Source organism: Microcebus murinus, chromosome 17 (assembly GCF_040939455.1).
Source record: "Microcebus murinus isolate Inina chromosome 17, M.murinus_Inina_mat1.0, whole genome shotgun sequence".
NCBI lineage: Eukaryota > Metazoa > Chordata > Mammalia > Primates > Cheirogaleidae > Microcebus > Microcebus murinus.
Window position 1 is genome coordinate 23121979 of NC_134120.1, and position 16449 is coordinate 23138427.

General features: G+C 37.4%; 1 protein-coding gene across 2 annotated transcripts in view; it reads left to right on the top strand.

Annotated features, from left to right (window-relative positions):
- Window positions 1-16449, top strand: part of DYM (dymeclin) — a 351414-nt gene that overhangs the window by 146730 nt on the left and 188235 nt on the right. For both annotated transcript variants that reach the window (XM_075993890.1, XM_012769895.3), the window contains exons 12-13: window positions 2818-2931; window positions 3903-3997. In XM_075993890.1, coding sequence (XP_075850005.1) covers window positions 2818-2931; window positions 3903-3997 — 209 coding nt within the window. The remainder of the gene's footprint in view (window positions 1-2817; window positions 2932-3902; window positions 3998-16449) is intronic.

Here is a 16449-nt window from a genome sequence, read left to right on the forward strand (position 1 = left end):
GCTTGGAATGTTGAAATTTTTTTCCTCTCAGAAATTTTCTCATATGACAAATTTTTCTGTTTTTTTTTCTAGTCTGTTCCTTCCTTCTGGAACTCTTAAGTGGATATTAGATCTCCACTTTTCCTGATAGCTTTCTGTAGAGAACTTCTCAATCTGGTCTTTCAAATCACAAATTTAATTTTTCTTACTGCTTCTTTCTCCTAAAATATCCACTGTTAACAGTTTGCTTTATTCTTCTCATTTGTTTTCTGTATATATAGTAAAGGATATATAAAGGAGTTTCTCAAATATAGTTGATCACTCACATCAAAATAACCTGGGGTTAGTATTTTAAAAAAGCAGATTTCCTGCCTCTGCCCTCTGAATATTCTCATTCCATAGGGTGGGAGTCAGGTCCCAAATCTGCCCTTTTCCCAAGCATTGCTGGTGATTTTTCTGTGTGCTAATGGCTAAGAATCTGTTGCACAGTGCTTAAGAGTATATGTGCTTTAGAACAGAACAGGTCCAAACAGATCCTGTCTCCTATAAGCTGGGAGACATTGAGTGCATTACTTGACCCTGCTGAATCTTAATTTCTTCAGCTGTTAAATTAAGATAAAAATAGCATCTACATCACAGAGTTATTGTAAGAATTAAATATAATATATGTAAATCATAATGTAGGATAATGTATTACACATGTAAGCACTGAATAAATGTAATGAAAGCCAACAAGTATAATGTTTACTGTATTCCAGGCACAGTTTTATGGACTTTGCATAGATTAGTACATTTGATGCTGGAATTTAATCTCTCCTTGTGGAGACATTTAAACTTCACATCTGAGAAAAAGAGGAGTGAGAGGTGGCTGATGGATATGCCATTGTGTAGAAGGAAAAAAACAATGATGCGGAAAATAGAAGGTGGAAAATCTGCCAGAACCATGTTTTTGATAATGGCAGAGGATGGCACTTAGGGCAAAAACAGCTAGGACTATGGGCAGTCACACCTGGTGGTGGGATGGACACGAGGCAGTAGATGGGCTCTTGGAAGTGAAAGTTCTCTTCCAAGTGCTTCTCTTCCCTGATGGAAGTTGGAAACCACGTCATCAGCTGATAGTGAGGATGTTGTGAAGTTTATAAAGAAAGGAGAAAAGGAGAATATAGGAAATTGTTGTCTATAATGGTGGGAGAGTGAAGGGACTAAGGAAACGCATGATTTCTTGGCACCCCTAAGTGCCAACTTGAGACTAGTCTGGAATTTTAATTGAGACCACTCGGCATAGCCAAGGAAACTATAAGATTCAGCAGGGTTGAGTAATATGCCCAAGGTTTCACAGCTTGTAAGTGATGGGGCCTGTTTAATTCTAAAGCACATTCAGCCTCAGGTGCAGGCACTGAGTAGGTGTGGAATAGGATGTAACCAAGATTGGGGTTCTGCTCAGGGAGAATGATAGAGGGAGTTGAGCATAGAAACAGGGGAGTGGGTATAATGATTGACCATTGGATTTAAGCTGGATCTGGAGGGTGAAGAACAGTGAAAAGATAGTGAGATAGAAGCACTGTATGTCCAGGTGAGGGTCTAAGGATTGCTGGAGTCCCAATAAGAGGGATCCAGCTGGAAAGATAGGAGGCAGAAGTTAAAGGATGAAGTCATGCTTAGGCTTTTCTAGTCACAGTTATTGGTAATGACAAGAGTTAAGCTCTGATCAAGGGGGAGAGTAGTTGAGGTAGGTTGGAGGACGGAATTATTGGAAAAGAGGAGGTCAGGGAATGGAGAAGCCAGGCATTCCAGACGTTTTTGATGTCCGATCACATCCTCTTGACCTACTTCTGATTTCAGCAGCAGCTATAGTGAGCATTCCATGGAAGTTCAGACTCCTCCTGATAGCTTCCCACCTGAAAAGAGGACCTCTCCTTTCTGCCTTCACCTCAGGGTCTTCTCTGAAGGCCCAGGAGCCTGCTAGGTGCCCAGGCAAGTGCAACACAAGTACAAGGAAGATGCTTCAGGGAAAAACTCTCACACAGGAGGGTCAGAAGCCAGTGGACAAGTGCCTCAGCCTCTGGTCCGTTGGTAAACAATTTTGTGGGGCTCTCAGGATGGTTCCCAGAGGTCTCGTTGGACTTGAATCTCCTTTGTTAATGGTAGTGACCTTGATGGCATACCTTTGCAGAGGCTTTTCCTCCTTCCCTGTCTTACTCTCCCTACTGCCTTATTCCTGCTTCCTGGGTTATCTTCTAAATAAATCACTTGTATCTACTCCCCACCCCACACACACACAAAAGAGTTAGCCCAGAAGTCTCTTCCTTTTTTGTGCATAGATAGAGAAGAATATGGCACATCGACTCTCCTGGAGTCAAGGAGAAAGGACATCAGGACTAACCTTAATGAGAGGAAACATTAGGGAGTTTTAGTGTTCAGGTGAACTTGTTGGTTTTAGTTTTTGTTTTGTTCTGGCATTTTACCTCCTGCTTTGTGGCAGCTCCAATTTGGCTGCTGTGCTACCCAATTTTTGTGTCTGTCACTCCCTCTCTCTCTCTCTCTATCCCCAGCCCCCCTCTGATAGATACCATGTTACAAATGTACTGTGAAAATGTCTCAACTTGATTTGGAAAATAGTTCAGGTGTGCACCAGTGCTGCCTGCTCTGCATAGCCATAGCAGAACACTGGCATGTCTCTTCTGGAAGATCCAGGCTCATTCACGCTCTTAGCCTCTCTCTGTACTGCTTAACTTATCTTCAGAGCAAGGCCATGGCTTATCAAAAATTGTGGACGTGGAGTAAGTCCTTTTTCATTAAAGCAGTCATTTTTACTTAAACTTTTCTTCCCCTTTACAGATATTAAAAAATATTACTTGGTATTCGGAACGAGTTTTAACTGAAATTTCCTTGGGGAGTCTCCTGATACTGGTCGTAATAAGAACCATTCAGTACAACATGACAAGGACGAGAGTAAGTATTTCATAGCTATTTTTCTGTGTTTTTGCATACAGTACAATTAAGACTGTAGTTTAAAGTAATCCCAATATTTAGGCTAAAATTCTCATAAAATATAGTGGAAAAACACAGATGAACAGATAGTCATTGTATTTCATGATCCTAGTGAAATGGAATATCTGTTCTTGATAATTTAATGGATTGTATGATCAGAATTGTTTTACATGAAATAGAAAACAAGCAATGTGGCACATTTAGATAAAAGCTATTGTATACTTTGCCAGACCAATAACACTGATTTGCCTTTTAAAAGCAGCAAACAACCAAGTATAACAAGATATGAGTTAGGAAAATATGAATACAAATGAGAAAAGTAGAAGAGAGAGAATACTTTAGGAAAAAATTCTACTGGATTCTGTTCACAGTACCTGGGAATAAATTTCAGTTCTGTTCAATAGAAATGTTATTTTCAAAGAGAAACAATGTACAGAATTCATAGCTAAGAGAAATGATCAAGTTTACTGAATTGTTTTCAGTTATTTCCTTCTGTAGGGCTAATATATATGTCTGTATTTTTTATCTGAAACCCTAGGAGCCAGATGTGTTTTAGAATGGAGAATTTTTTGGATTTTAGAAAGATAATTATAGTTTATATGCTATACTACACATAACCATTAGGGTCCAAAGCAGCATACTGTAATTAAATGTAAATGTTTCTATAGCACCAGATATTCTAGCATACACCATGGTGGGAATAATGGAGAACATCAATAACATCATAATTTTTTTGTGTTGCTTCCAAATAAGTTGTAAAAAAAAAATAACTTTGTATTTTCAGTGCTTTGTGGATTTGAGAATTAGAGAAAAGGGATTGTGGGTCTGAACTTGTTAAAATGAATGACAATTGAATTTACATTTGCTTCTAGTTAGCCTTGCTTAAAATACAGAGAAGACTTGATGTGTGTTTTAAACTTGCCTTCTGACAGGACAAGTATCTGCACACCAACTGTTTAGCAGCGTTAGCAAATATGTCTGCTCAGTTCCGCTCGCTCCATCAGTACGCTGCCCAGAGGATCATCAGGTAAATGGGAACTTTAAAAGAAACACTGATTTTTGCCTTTTTAGATGTTATCCATGAAGAATATCAAATTTTCCTACTTAATTTTTATCACCTTCTTGTTTGGTTAAAAATAGCTTTCTCTGTTTTGTTTTCTAACCCAATTTTTGGATCAAAGTTAATTGTATTTCCTTTTAATCTTTTTTAAAATGTAGTTTTAAGTGTTGTGTTGTTAGCATTTTACAGAGGAGCAGGTATATTTTTTAGTAATGCAAACTAAATCGTAATATATTTGATGAACATTTTATAGAGCATCACATTACACTTTTAAGGATTTATCTGTTTGTTTTAGAGAATTATTTTCATAGCAGTTTACCCTTATGTTAGTTTCCTGTTCCTGCTGTAACAAATGACCACACATTAGTGGCTAACGACAATGCAGACTGGTTACCTTACAATTCTGTATGTCCAACACGGGTCTCACTAGGCTAAAATCAACATGTCAGCGGAGCTACACTTCTTTCTGGAGGCTGTAAAGGAAAAGCTGTTTCCTTGCCTTTTCTAGCTGTCAGAGGCTTGCCTGTGTTCCTTGGCTCACGGCCTCTTCCTCCATTTCCAAAGCTGACAATAGTAGGTTGTTGAGTCCTTCTCACATCTCATCACGCTGACCTTCTCTTGTGGTTCCCTCTTCCACTCTGAGGACCATTGTGATTTCTTTGGCCCTATCTGAAAATCCAGGATAATCTCATCTCAAAGTCAGAATCACAACTGCAAAGTTTCCTTTGCCATGCAAGGTAACGATTCCGAGTTTAGTGGGTTAGAATGTGGACATTTTAGGGGGAGCCATTATTCTGTCTGCCAGAAACCATTGTCTCTTCCACACCATTTGCCAAAGGCATGGCCTTTAAGGATAGGAAAGCTGATTAATCAGTCATGAATAAATATCATTTACAGGGATCTTTAACCTATAGGGGTGCTTTTTTTGTCTTCTGATGGGATGCTTGATATTGTCCAAACAGCTCTTGGGTAGAATATTTGTTATATAAGTCAGAGAAGTCATATTGTTTCCTTTAATTCTTACTTTTAGAGCAGTGTAGTTTTGACCATTAATTTTTGTTTTCCAGTCATAGAGGATCACAACTCTGTATCACTTCTAAGCTCTGATCTCACATTCTGTCCACTCGTTAGATGTTTATTGACTGGGCTCATTGTTAACAGTTACTTAAAATTAAATTATGTTCTTTATCTGTTTGTTTATCTTCAGAATTTAGTAGAGGATATTTTGCATTGACTCACAATTAAATTTATGTCTGGTCTTAATACATTCTATTGGATTGTATTTTGGGTTTGTACTTGAAGGATTGTCCAGTTGGCTGACAAACTTCATGATTTAAAATAAACATAGCAGTTCCCTCATACCTTGGGCTCTCCTAGGTATTCTGAAGAGCCTTTAGTTTCCAAAAGTTAACTTGTGTCGCTGTGCTTTATTTCAGCATGACCAATTTAATGATTTCTGTGCTGCTTTCTAGTCTATTTTTCTGTTTATGTGGAGTTTTATAATGGTTTTATGAAGATTTCATTATCAGATTAATTTTTCTCAATTGATCAATGAACATTTGGCCTGTTCAGTATGAAAATAAATGGCTCATAATTTTAGTTCTGATAAAATGTATTAAACAAAATAAAAATTTTCCGATTTGAGAGTTGGGGGAAAATACAAATAGAGCACTGTGCTTAATTTTTTGTGTGGTGACAAACATAGAACATGAACTAATCATATTTGAAGAAATAAGAAACAATTTAGATTTGTGATGTGGGAATATTTAGACTAAATTTATTATCATCAATAGTGAGTAGTGCTTTACTTTATTATAATATTTAATAGATTTCTATTTAGCATTACTTGAGTGAAGAACTATGTTAAGCAATGCAAAGAATATCAAATAATAAAGAAAGATTCCTGCCTTCAAGTAGCTCATAACTGAGTAGCAAGGATAAGACAAGGACCCAACCTTGTATATAAGATACAAGGATCTTGTATACAGCAGAATATGGTAAATATTATAATGAAAGAAAATCTCTGTGGTGAGAGTGGTTGGTTCCCAGAAAGGTGAGATCACATTTCACTGAGAGATTAGACGAGCTGACCAGAGAGGAATAGCAATGCAGACTAGCTTTTCCTAAAGTATCAACTATGACAAACCAAAGCAAAACATGAAGGGGGTGTGGTAAGAGAGGATGTTTTATATGCAGAAAATAACCAGTCCTATTTAATTGGCATGTTGTGGACCTATATAAGGCATCTAGGTAAGAAGGCTGAAAGAACCAGCTGGAGTCCTATTATGGAGGGGCTTAAATGTTAGACTCATGGTTTAGAATCATGGAAGGAATAGAAATAAGATCTAATCTTCAATAACAACAAAAAAGAAAATGTGAATGAATGAGTTATAAGTAGATTTTTTTGAGATGGTGTCTTACTGTGTTGCCCAGTCTGCTCTCAAACTCCTGAGCTCAAACAGTCCTCCTGCCTCAGCCTCCCAAGCATAAGTGGATTTTAAAGAAAAGAATTTAAGGTAAATTTCTAAGGGCAGCAGATGCTATTACTATGTTCAGTTTGTCATACTGATGGAAGTACAGGTCTAAGGTTTCTAAGTGCTGCTAATGCTTCTTGCCTAAGACCACATTTGAATAGGCAGTATGGATCAGAAAGAACATCATGTCATCCAGGAAGGGAGCTTGTTAAAAATGCAGAGTGTAGGTCCAGCTTCAAATCCACTGGATCGGAGGCTTCTTTTTAACAAGATCCCCAAATGATTTGTATGCATATTAAAGTTTAGAAAATGCTTCCAGTTTTGGCCTGGAAATCATGATGTATTTCCTGAGAAAACACTTGTTTTGAATTGGAAATGGGGGCTAGCCTTTTTGTATTTTGAGGAAACTCATTTTTTACTCAATGTTTGTGTTGAGGGTGTAGAATTGTAGAGTATGATAAGGAATGCATAACAAAAACTGTTTAGACACCCAGAGGCGTTATTATAGTAGTACGGCTCGAGATTCACCAGCTGCTCTAGTAACTCCTTCTTGTGAAAAGTAATCAGTTTTTCACATACATGTTTCCTAAATCCTCCTTAGGAAGACACTAAGCATTTTATATCTGTTCATTGCAGAACTCAGAAGAGCCAATATTTCATGTGATTTTCAACAAAATATTTTAAAAAAAGTCACATGTTACATTGCTGGGATAGGATTTGAATAAGGCTTTTAAAAACCTTCTTAGCTGAATGTAAATATAAGGATCGATTTCTTATGGTACCTAGGCTATTGTTCACATTTAATGACAGTATATCTTCCACAAACTCTTGGTGTCCTAGAAAAATCACAGATATGATTTGAATTTTACTCAACGTTATAAAGTCTTTTGAATATACTATAGGCATAGATGTTTGATATGTTCATTATTTGGGATTATGAGATTATTAATTCATTTTAAAAACATTTATAAAGAGCAGATTATATGCAAGGGATTGCTGTGGGTTACCAAGATATTATTTATTTCTTGCCTTTAAGATTTTCCCTTAAAGTCTCTTGCATCCCTCTGCTGGCTCTTTCCTCTGGTTCCTCCTTCCCCCTTAGCTTAACAGATAGTCTTCTCTAGTATTCATTCTGTCTTGTTTTTTTCTTTTGTCTTTACACATTTTCCCTGGGAGATCACATGTATGCCTATAACTTCACCTACTGTCAATTTGTATACTGAAAACCACCCATATCTAAGTTCATAATCTGGGTCTTTCTCTCTCACTGGACTGACAGGCAATAGAATTTTGAGGGTCAGGGCACGGACTCCGGAGCCAGACTGCTAGGGTTTGGGATCTCAACTACAAAACAACTAGCTGTGGAATCTTGGAGACCTGAAATAATTTCTCTATCAGCAGTTTCCCCATCTGTAAGGTGGACGTGACAGTAGTTGCTTTCTCAGGGGATTAAGGTGAAAATTAAGTGAGTTAATATTTGTAAAGGGCCTGGCACATTGAACTGTATATGTGTTTAGCTAGCTGAGCACCAGCTGTACTAGGTTCACTACCCCAATATCCCACCCGTACTGCAAATTTGATTATGTTTAAAATGAACACATTTTTCAACTTGCTTTTTCTTTTAAATTCCCTATCCTAGGCAATGGGCCTCACCACTGCCACCTAAATTTCCAACCAGTTCTATAACGTTTCTCCCCCCACCCCTCTAATTCTGTATCTTATTGGGCCCTGAAGTTGAACGTAACTCTGCCACAGTAACTTGCATTCATGCCCTCTTTTCTGTCATCCTTGTTATCTTGGTTCACTTGTTCATCATCTTCACCCCAACTGTGTCAGTAGTTTGCATGGTCTTTTTGCCTCCCTGTTCACCCCTCTACACTGTTGCATCCATTTGAAAAACAAATCTGATCTTACTGCTTCCTTTGCTTAAAATCAATAATGGCTTCCCATTGCCAGCAGGTTAAAAATCCAACCTGCACTCTCCACTAGGGTGATTTTGTGCCTCCCCCACTATCCCCTGACATTTAACAATATCTGGAGTTTTTTGTTTGTTGGTTGGTTGGTTGCCATAACTGGGGAGGAGGTTGCTCTTGACATCTAGTGAGTAGAGACCAGAGATGTTGCTACACATCCTACCAACGCACAGGGCAGCACCCACCGCAAAGAATTACCTACCCCAGAATGTCAACAGCAGCAAGGCTGAGGAACATCATCTTAGGCACATGGTCTGGGTCCTGCCCTGCTATTTGGCATATACCTGCTGCTACAGCCTTCCTCAATCATTACAGTTCCCTGCTTATTCACAGCCACATTCCTAAATCTGGATACATGTGGTCTGGAACTAGAAAAAAGTTGAGGCAGTTCCTAGTATCATCTCTTCTTTCTGTAGATCTTTTTAAACCAACTTCCCACCTCTCTATCCTGTTCATTTTATCTCGAACCTACAATGGCTTCTTCAGCTTGCTGTAAGACCTCCCCAGCTCGGCTCCTAGGCCTTTTGACTTTGGACCCAGTTGTAGCCAGCACACTTACTTCTGATTATAGAGAGGAAAAGCTCAGTTGGCCCTGTTCATCTCATTGTAGCAGCCCATAGGTCACTGTCATTTTCTGGTCCAGGCACTAATTACTTGGGCAGGAGCAGGGATTGGAAAGGCCCGGAAAAGGAGAAAGTTGGGAAATCTGGCTGTGATTACCTGGCTTCTCTCAGAAGTGTGGGTGGGATAGATTGAACTTCAGAGTCTTGATCTCTCCCAAGTAGGCTCTTAGGAAACACTGGCCTGGCCTCAAGTTGCAAGTCATGTCGCTTAAGCAGAGTAATAATTACTGGAGATAAAAGGTGATTTTTCAAACTTCTTGAGAATAAATTAATAGAAAAATATAGATCAGGTTTTTAGTTAAAACAATTTATTTTATAAGAGTGATACCGTTATTTTTGGCAAAATCTAATTATATAATTTAAAAGTTTGAAAATTCTTAAATCCATGGTTTCTACTTTCACTTTTTCTCACAGTTATCTATCAGCTGTGAACTCAGACACTTCAGATTTTAATTAAGTTTATGGCTGTGCCGCTTTCCTGTAGTCTCTAGATGGCATTTTGCGTGAGCCGCCTTTTCCTGCTCTGCACATTTGATGATGCATATTTGAGTCACTCGCATTTTTTTGAAGACTAAAAAACGCAAGTTGGTTATTTAACTCTGCAGTTAGCTCCTCTGTTTTGGGCAAATATAGACCTTTTCAAGCCCATGGAATCAAAGAAAGATAGACAATTTGTTTAAAAGTCTGGAGCTCTACATTGAGGGTGTTAGCTCTACATAGCTGGTAAGTGGCTGTCCCAGGTTTGTCCAGATCAAAAGCCCATACTCACTCCAAGAGTGGCAGAATATTCCTTCTAAGAGTGATTCACCCACCATGGGACCATGAATCCAAACTCGTACGGGTTATCTGAAACAAATGGTTCTCTGCAATCTAAGGTAGCCAAAGCCCTTGTTATCATTCCATTTGCTGTTCCCCACCCAGTTCGCATCCCAACTGCTTTGCAGTAGAGTACCTAAAGTTACAGTAGTAAAGACAATAAGGTCTTTTTAGTATTTTTTAAACTGAATATTTGAGATAGGTATGGATGTGTTCAGGTATTACAGTACATGGTGTATGGAAATCCTGGGAAATAAACATGGAACAGAGGATAAGAACTATATATCTTTTAGCCTGACAGTCTAATATTTTCTTCTACTCCTTGATATTAGATGTAAGAAACTTTTATTTTTAATTCAATAACTACTTACTGAGTTTCTACTGTGTGCTTCCCGCTGCTAAAGTCCTGTTGTTTAATTTGAGGTTTCTTAAATTTTTATTTTAGGCTAATGCCATTTGTTGTATTTAGAAATTAAGTGTTAATAGTTTGTTTTATTTTTAAAAACTCTAATTCAATTTAAGCCTCACATCATTATCTGATATCATTATAGTCAGGAAATTGTTTCTTTAGGGAAGGAATTATCTGATACTAAGAGTTATAGCAAATAGTTCAGTTTTGTTTCCAAAATCTTGATAAGTTATTTGTCTTCCATCTCTAAAAGATGATATGATACCTACTTCGTGTGAGCGTTGTAAAAGTTAACAATGGCATGTGAAGTCTTTTGCATCTCTGTTTTCTCTATTATAGTATTATAACATTTTTGAAATAGTTTAAATCTAAAAATAAATCTGGATAAATCTGGATAAATCTAAAAATAAATCTGGATAACAAAAGAATTTCTTGTTCTCTGTTACTATTCCTAGATTCTGATTCTCTGCCCAATGGATCATCAAATTGCGTGTATTTCCCAAATATTTTTCTAAAGAAAGAAAATGAAGATGTCTAGATAGAGGTTTATAATGATATGTCTTATTTTAGATTGGTAGATCTGAGCAATGGCTTGCAATATAAATCTCTTAAACGTATGTGATTTCATTTTTTCAAGATAGAATTAACTTGCTCTTGCCCAATACCTAGGAAATAAAGAGTTTCCAGTTTCTCCATCCCTTTGGTCTGTGCTGATCCTTGTTTGATCTTGGTGTAGCAGTAGCCAAGAAAGGAAGGAGGAATGTTTGCCTTAAAAATCTGGCTTCCTGTACTTCCTACAGCCAGTGTTACTTTGAAGGCAGCTAAATTTTTGGGAGAAATCTGGCATGGTTTGCTTTTTAAGTAGTCCCTTCTTAAGAAGTTACATTGAGAACATTTAGACAGCTCCCAGTTGAAAATTTATAAGTTTCCAATTGACAATTTCTAAGCAGAGGATTTGCTAGTACCATACAACAGGGTATCTTGGCAGACCTGATGGGACATGTGAAAACTTCATAATTGGTTTAATTTCAGTTTAGACTGCTGGCACATTCAAAATGTCAGCTTTAAAGAAGCACTTCATATATTTATCACATTTTTTTATTTCTTATAAGTAAAGACCTTTGTGGACAAAATTGCCACGTGGTAAATTAAATGTTAAAATAGCTTACATGACTAGTACAACCTCTATGGAATTAAATAGCATGGAGATACCCCAAAGAACTAAAAGTAGACCTACCATTTGATCCAGCAGTCTCACTATTGGGTATTTACCCAAAGGGGAAAAAAAAAATAATTTTATCAAAAAGACACCTGCACTCAATTGCTTATTGCAGCACAAGTCACAATCACAAAGATGTGGAATCAAACCAAGTGCCCATCAGCACATGAGTAGATTAATAAAATGTGGTGTACGTATACTATAGAGTACTACTCAGCCAAACAAACAAACAAACAAATAGTGAATTAATACCTTTTGTAACAACCTGGATGGAACTGAAGACCATTCTTCTAAGTGAAGTATTTCAAGAATGGAAAAACAAATAACACATGTACTCACTATTAAATTGGAACTAATAGATCAACACCCATGTGCACATATAGTAGTAAAACTCAAGGGAAACCAAGTAGGTGGGAGGGGGGAAGACCAGATGGATAAATTCACACTGAATGCTATCTTGGTGATGAGCACACATACAACTTTGACTCAAACAGCACAAAAGCAAATCATATGACCAAAACATTTGTACCCCCGTAATATTCTGAAATAAAAAATAAAATAACTTGCATGGACCTTTATAGACTATCACTATCACATTGTAGAGGTAGCTGAGTGTGGGGGGGTGGCAGGTATGGTTCATACTTTGTCCTCTTGGCTGTGAATTATTAAACCTCCATTCCCATCTACTACTGTGAAGGATCTGAGATTTTTGCCCTACCTTCAAGCTAACAAATTAGCCTGTCACAGTTTTGTGGATCCTGGTAGGTGACTCAAGACTTCTGGTTCAGAGACATAGGATAGTTTGTTACTGTCCTTTTATTATTTATTTTATTGTAAATTATTACAGCAGTAGTAGGAGCCAGAACCATTTTCTTGTGTGATTTCCCATGCCCACAGGGCAATGTGACAAGGGACAGGGACACCTGCACATGCAGTGGGTTGCATTATAGGAGAGAAACTCTAAGCTTGGGAATTTTACATAATAGGCTTCAACAAACCTGCCAACCTTTGCTTTGGAGGGAGGCATCTTTAATATACTTAATAGCAAATAAACTGCCATCTGCTGTAGAGGGAGACACTGTATCTTCCAAGTCTGGTCACCTGCAAGCTTCCATGAAAGGATAGTCCAGAGCACAAGGCTATTAATGCCTCTGCTTTTAAGATGTGCAGAAACATGAGAGACTCATGGAGAATTGTCTCCCAACAATCTCTACCTAGTTATGCATTTCTATGGCCAATTGCAAAAAGTCTTTCATTGTTTCATTAAGGTAGCTAGTTGATAAGGTAGCTAGTTGATAGTGCTCTAGGTTTTATCTCTCAATTGCTAATGTGTTGTATTTATGTATCTCAGAAGGAGTAAAGAACTAAGTGACTTCATTAGTTTCTGCTTTGTACATGTGTCATAATGAACCTCCCTCCAGTTCGGATGTCAGCATCATTAACACAACCCTTAAAGTCTTGTTTCCTAGTGGCTTTGACAAAACCAGAATATTTTCAGTTTAAAAACAAATCATAAAATTATAGAATTAGAAGAATTTAAAGATGATCTAAGGCAAATTTGTAGATTTTACATTTGGAAATACTGAAATCTAGGATTAGTATATGACTAGTCCAAGTGAACACTATTGCAGAAGCACACCTAGAGGTAAAGTTGTCCAGCTTCTAGCCTAGGATTTTTCCCAGAACAAAAAAAGAAAAGAGATACTCTCAAGTGTGCTCTCTCTCCCTCTTTTTATATAATTGTGATCTGATATGTTACAAAATGCTAAGTCCAGATAAGAGAAATAAAGTGACTTGATAAAGTGTTTTCCTTCTTGATGAATTGGACATTTCATGTGCTTTGTACAAAATACCTTTTCCAAGACAAAGAAGCAAGTGTTAACAGGAGAAATGGGAGTAAACAGAAAGGTAAAGAGATGTAAAATGACTCATATGTCCAATATAAATACATACTGAATCACATGTACCAAAGATGATACAAACAAAGGAAGAGAGATTGTTTCCTTAGGGGAGATAAGAGAGGATGGTTGGGAAAAGGTCACTCTAAAAACGTAGGTAGATATTCCCTATCACAAATATTGTGAATTTTCTGAACATTTAACATTTGTTCACTTGTTTAATGTGCCTGTTTCCTCATTTACAAAATGAGAGTATTCTTCCAGGGCCGATGTGAAGACTAAATGAGTTAATATATGTAAAGTGCTTAGAATAGCACCTGCTGAATAGCAATCACCCAGTAATTATAAGAGGGGAAAAAATCTTCCATGTTGTAGGACACACAGCACCATGTCTTATTCATGATGGCCTAGTAGGTATTTGAATGAATGATGAAATTCTGATACTCTAACTGGACTATAATAAATGTTTAAAACCTACTGGCTATAGGTAAGGAAGAACCAGCTTACCATATAGGCTACCTTGGTTTTTTTCCCTGCACAGCTGGTATCTCCCACATGCTGCACTGGGCCTTATACAGTATGTTATTTGTGTTAGTTGGTGATATGGGTGTTGCTATTTCTGTTTTATAATGAAGAAACTAAATCTCAGAGAACTTATCTAAGGAAAGTGACAGCACTGGGATTTAAACCCGCATGTGTGCTCCATCCACAGTGCTGCACTACCTTCCATTGCCAAGTGCTTCTTAGAAATGAAGTTTTAAATTAAAAATAAGTTTGTGTGCAAGACCATTTAATATAGCACTCTGCCTTGGGTCTGCTGTAGTCAAACTTTGTAAGCATGTGATCCCCTTGTTGACATGTTTTTAAAAACCCATTGATTATCTCTTAGTTGTTGCTGACTAAGAAAATTCTAGATTGGACAGTGGGATCCCAGACACCCTGTGATACTGTAGTAGCCTTTCTGAATTGGGGTTCCGTGAGAGAGTCAAGCCCTGTGGAGAATGAGATGAGTGAGCATTTTTTTCAGTTCTCCCAAGGAGGTATTCATACATAGTGAATACCTTTCTAAACAAGTGGGAGAGAAGTTAATGACAAAATTTCATCTTCTGGCTGTGCTCAGTGGCTCACACCTGTAATCCTAGCACTCTGGGAGGCAAAGGCAGGTGGATCACTCAAGGTCAGAAGGTTGAAAGCAGCCCAAGCAAGAGCGAGACCCTGTCTCTACAAAAATAGAAAGAAAATCAATTGGCCAACTAAAATATATAGAAAAAATTAGCCAGGCATGGTGGCACATGTCTGTAGTTCCAGCTACTTGGGAGGCTGAGGCAGAAAGATCACTTGAGCCCAGGAGTCTGAGGTTGCTGTGAGCTAGGCTGACGCCATGGCACTCTAGCCCAGACAACAGAGTGAGACTCTGACTCAAAAAAAAAAAATAAAAAAAAAAAATTTCATCTTCTTAGGAACCCTGGTTTAAAAGATCTGAGAGGCCTCCTGGGTTTGAGGTCTACTGGGGTAACAAATTACTGTATAAACCCAGTGTGACACTCTTGTTATTGATGTGGGGTTTTTTAAATCTAAGATGTGACTGTTTTCTTGCTTCATTAGTCAAACATTAAGATCATATTGAAGCATGAAAACATTTGCATGTTCTTTACTTAATAAACTTTCATGGACCTATTAGTCCTGAAAATTCAAAAGTATACACAACTCTCATTATTTTCTACCTGATGTCAACATAATGGTGCCCTAGCACATAAGCTAACCAGAGACCTTCATATCGTTTAAAATTTCCTATTTAGAATAACTCAATCTTAAATACATCACTGAGATTCTAGATAAACCCTCTGAGAAACTAAAGTAACTGGTTCTAATAATATTTTCTTCATGAAGTATTTTATAACATAGTTATGATTTTTTTTAAAACCAGAGCAGGTATTTAGGGGGTCCCTTTTTGCCATTGATCTGCCAGATCTATGCTGAAAAGGATAGACAGACATCATCCACCTTATACCTGTACCCAAATTCTCAGTTTTAAATGAGTAGAATGTCTACTGCGTTCTACACAGTCTTGGATCACTTCAGTGCACTTATTCTCAAAATGTCGTCTGCGGGCACAAAGAAGGTCCATGGAGTCTCATGTCTTTTTATAAAAAGACATTTCCTGTTTTCACTGTGCTGACATTTGCACCAATAGTGCAAGGGGAAAGTTGGGGTACAACATCTGAGGATTTAGCATACATCAGGTAGCACCAAACTGTGCTGGTACTCACTATACTTTCCACAACCACACATCTTCAAGGGGGGGGGGAAAGCCATTTCACTTTTAAATCCCTGGACGAAAGCAAAAATGATTAGTTATAATAAATCGTGACCCTTGAGTACATCTTTTTAATATTTCGTGTGATAAAACTAGAAGTTCATGTAAAGCACTTTTACTCCATACTAAACTACGATGATTGTCTTGAGGAAAAGTATGTGTGTGATAGTGTTGTGAGCTGAACTAGCCACTTTTATGATGGAATACCATTTTTACATGAAAGAGCACATGACAATCTTGGCAGACATTTTCTTGAAAAGGAATAAAGTGAGCCTGTTACTTCAAAGAAAACAACTGCCAGTGTTGGTTGCCAATAATAAAATTAGAGCTTTCAAGCAAAACTTAAGAGTTTTGAAAAACTTATACCTGACATCATGAGTTTGACAGCTTCCCAGTAACTTAAAGGTGAATGTTATAATATCAATGATGATGTTAATAAATGTGGATTTTTAAAATGTGGTATGATGGAATGTGTCCACATTTGAAAGATCTACATAACTCAGTGAACCAATGTTTTTCAAATGACTGAAGAGTTTTCATTATATTATTTATGTTAACATGTAGTGTATTATTAAATTTAAATGAATTAATACATATTTTAGATTTTTCTCAGTTTTAATGTTCATCAATATAACCCACATATTAAAAAGTTATTTGGGGTCCTCAATAATTTAAGAGTCTACAGGGGCC